At 37.5% G+C, this 3,597-nt stretch overlaps 1 protein-coding gene across 1 annotated transcript in view; it reads left to right on the top strand.

Moving 5' to 3' along the window:
- Positions 1–3,156, top strand: part of LOC101294760 (PHD finger protein Alfin1-like) — a 5,350-nt gene extending 2,194 nt beyond the window's left edge. The window contains exons 4-5 of the mRNA XM_004299991.1: positions 2,411–2,540; positions 2,631–3,156. Coding sequence (XP_004300039.1) covers positions 2,411–2,540; positions 2,631–2,909 — 409 coding nt within the window. The 3' untranslated portion in view covers positions 2,910–3,156. The remainder of the gene's footprint in view (positions 1–2,410; positions 2,541–2,630) is intronic.
- The last annotated feature ends 441 nt before the right edge of the window (positions 3,157–3,597 follow it).

Below are 3,597 nucleotides of genomic sequence, written 5' to 3'. Positions count from 1 at the left end.
TCTGATCTTAACTCCTTTCAGTTTTGCTCTCTGGGCTTCTGAGCTTTGCCGTGAAGTAAAAACCGCCAGATGAGAAGATAGAAACAAGACAACTAGTGATAGTTTTTTGTAGTTTTTTGTTTTTAATAAAAGGAAATAATGTAACATCATTTCATTTTTAACTCATGGGTTGGAGCAGAAGTCTAATAAATTGTTATTTGCCATGGCAGTTGTCAAATTCAAATTTGACACAAGCCAAAAAGGCATCTCCATTGGATAGAAATGATTGTTGCAATGCTCGTTTGAATCATTTGCTAGAAGTGTATATAATAACAATGTAGAAAGGTTAAATTAAAGAGTCACATGTTGAAAGGGTATACACAGCCTTTCTCCGCAGTACCCTTTCAGTCTGCACACAGGAGAAAGGTTGAAAGAGACATAATCACCCTCTCGAGTGTTGGTTAAATTTGTGATTAATCGCTGGAATGAGTTTCTTCCCAATTGATGCTCAATCCCATCATCAATCTCTTTTCTCTCAGATGGGTTTCTTTGAAATGGGTTTCTTTCCTTTTTGGACTAGAATCTGCTGATGTAGCAGCCTATTGAAATTATAGCAGATCTGTTGATCAAACTCACTTGTTTTTGTTTTCTGAGTTTGTAATGTTGATGAACATTAATGGGTTCAACAACATGAATGATACTGGTTTTTTGTTTTTTCTTTTGTTTTTTTGTTGCCCTTTTGCTGTGTTTAAGATGTTGAACACGAAGAGTTGTTAGGTTCAAATACTTGTCTTAGTTGCTGTCATTGAGGTGGGAGTGGTCGTGTCGTCACTGTGGAGGTGCCGTGGTGGTGGACGAGGAAAATTTTCTGGCTGGATCTGGCGATGGAGTTTTGGGAGGAGAGAGATCACCAGTAAATATAGTTTAGTGGGTATCCATTTGAATTAGCTTTGATATATTTCTGAGGAACCCATATCGAAATTCTAAACGATGTAGAAGATCATAATAAATAGGTTTCTTTGATTTCATGGCCCAGAAGATTCAATTCTTCCCATTATGATGTTCAGATTGAGATTTTTTTTTGTTTCCTTTCAAGAATGCATGTTTGGTTTATTGAACAAAGTAAAAAGTAAAATTTCAGATTTTGTTTTCAATTTGAATTTATGCATTTATTTGTAGTGGAAAAGCCTTTTCTGCCCTCCTTTTACGACTCACGTGCTCACACATGGTCAACATTGACGGCGACGTGATGGAAATCGACTACAGGTATTAGGGAGATACACAAAATTGAGTCTGGGTATTACTTTGATAATATTGTAAGTGCGGGTGGGTGTCATATCATCAGTCACCCAAGTCTCTAAACACTGTTTGTGCAAAAAATCCTTCTTTTTTGGTAACTCCATATTTGATCAAGAAATTCTGTTTGTGTGGGGGTCTTTAAGCTATCCTTTCTTTACCACCTTTTGATATAGGATTATAAGAGGATTCTGCCAGTTTATAGATTGAATTTTATTAAGCATTTTCTGCGATTGAACCTCTTAGCATAGGTCCTAGTATCTTGTAGGATTTCTTCATTCACCCATTTGGTCCGGTAATTGCTCGGGTGTTCGTCATTCATAGCTAAGTAGCTGATGTTTATGGCTGATTTCATTTGTCAAGGCTGCTGATTAGTAATAGATGAATAGTGATCGATTGTTCTTTGACCGATGTACTTATTTAGAGTACCAACTTTTCAGACTTTTCATTACCTGCTCAGAAGTAAGTGCACAAGTTATATGAATTCCAAATTCCTACACACAAAGAGTTGTGTGTACATTTTTTTTGTCTATGGTCTGATTGTATACACACATTCATACACAAAGATACGGGTCCGAAGCCACAATGCCAATTTCCCTGAAATACAGGGTATGTTCGAAGGTCTATATTGTTCTCACTGTTCTGATGGGCATCTATTTGTTAGGTATGTCGGGGTTTTGAGCATACAGGTTCCACTGACCTGTAAAAAGAGGGCCTACCCGTGCCTCAAAATTTCCTTGCTAAGAGGTGTCTGTTTGTATATGTGTACACAAGTATATCTGTAATACAGACATATATCCACCTGGGGATGAGATCAGTATTACACTCGATCTTCAGTCTACAAATACCCATTTTTCTCATATTTGGATATGGGCTTTGGCCTATATCATACTTTGTAGGCTTAAGCTATAATATTTTTTCTGAAGAGACATGATGCTTAATTGACCTACCTGGGTGTAATAATTACTGTGAAACAATTTGTCATACCAAATAGGACTGAGTTTCTTTCTTGATGGGATTAAGAATGTCAGTGTAGAGCCTTTCATGCTGTGGGAAAAACAGTCACCTTTGTTGTAGTTTACTGTATATAAATATCAAGGTGGTTCTAATATATGTTTGACTTTGAAACTTGCAGAAAGAAGCTGTTTCAGATGATAAATGATCTCCCCACCATATTTGAAGTTGTGACAGGCAGTGGGAGGCAACCTACGAACGAGTCTGCTCTTCATCACAACAGTAGCAAGAGCAAATCCAGTGGCAAGCCGGTAAACAGACAGACTAGTCTGAGTGATTTTCTTATCTTTCATATTGTTATTACTGTAATTAACAATAGCTTTTGCTTTGTTGGTGTTGAGCAGTCTCGGCAACCTGAAATCAACCCGAGTAAAGGGGTAAAGATGTCGCCACCAGCCAAAGAAGACGAGGAAAGTGGGGAAGAAGAAGAAGAGGATGATGAACAAGGTGCTACTTGCGGGGCATGTGGAGACAACTACGGCGCTGATGAGTTCTGGATTTGCTGTGATGTTTGTGAGAGATGGTTTCATGGTAAATGTGTGAAGATTACACCTGCAAAGGCTGAGCATATCAAGCAGTACAAGTGCCCAAGCTGCAGTAGCAAGAGGGCTAGAGTTTGAATCTATTATGAAGTTGGAGAACAATACCGATCAAAGAAATCAGATGAGGGTTTTACAACTATCAGTACATTTTGGAGTAAAACGAAAGTCAGTTGTCTATCTTTTAGTTAATGAATTTGAATGACTGCAGATGGGATTATAAGTTTTGCTACTTTTATCTCTTGTTCTGTCTAATTTTAGCTCGGATTGTTTCTAATATGAATAGTCAGTTATAAATATGTTTATGCAGTGTTTGACTTTTCCATACATTTCTAAATGTGTTTATGTGTTCTATTAATCCTGTAGTTTGCAACTTTTGTTATTACATGCTACTGTCTGATCTAAGCTAAGATTGAATATTTTATTGTAGTGTTATATTAACATCTCTTGCAAGATTGCACAGATGTTGAACAATTGTTTGTGCAGGCATGATGCAACTATCCATGCAAAGGAGGGTTTCTGGTAAGTCACTCAGATGCACCAGGAGGGTTTTGGTTCCTAGTATATGATATGGCACCATGATTTGGGTGGACAATTGGACAATAGAACTTGCTCAAGGCAGGTTTGATTGAGATGATGGATCATCAAAAGCATGGGAATGCTTTCCATGAAGTTGAAATAGCCGTATATTATTTACTGGCATTAGGATCTACTTGAGCAGAATGTGTGCACTGATTTGTCCAATTTTAAACTCCCATCTCCATGGTTT

The sequence above is a fragment of the Fragaria vesca genome, linkage group LG5 (assembly GCF_000184155.1).
Source record: "Fragaria vesca subsp. vesca linkage group LG5, FraVesHawaii_1.0, whole genome shotgun sequence".
Classification (NCBI taxonomy): domain Eukaryota; kingdom Viridiplantae; phylum Streptophyta; class Magnoliopsida; order Rosales; family Rosaceae; genus Fragaria; species Fragaria vesca.
Note: the sequence above shows the minus strand (reverse complement) of the source record. Positions and strands in the feature narration are given on the sequence as shown.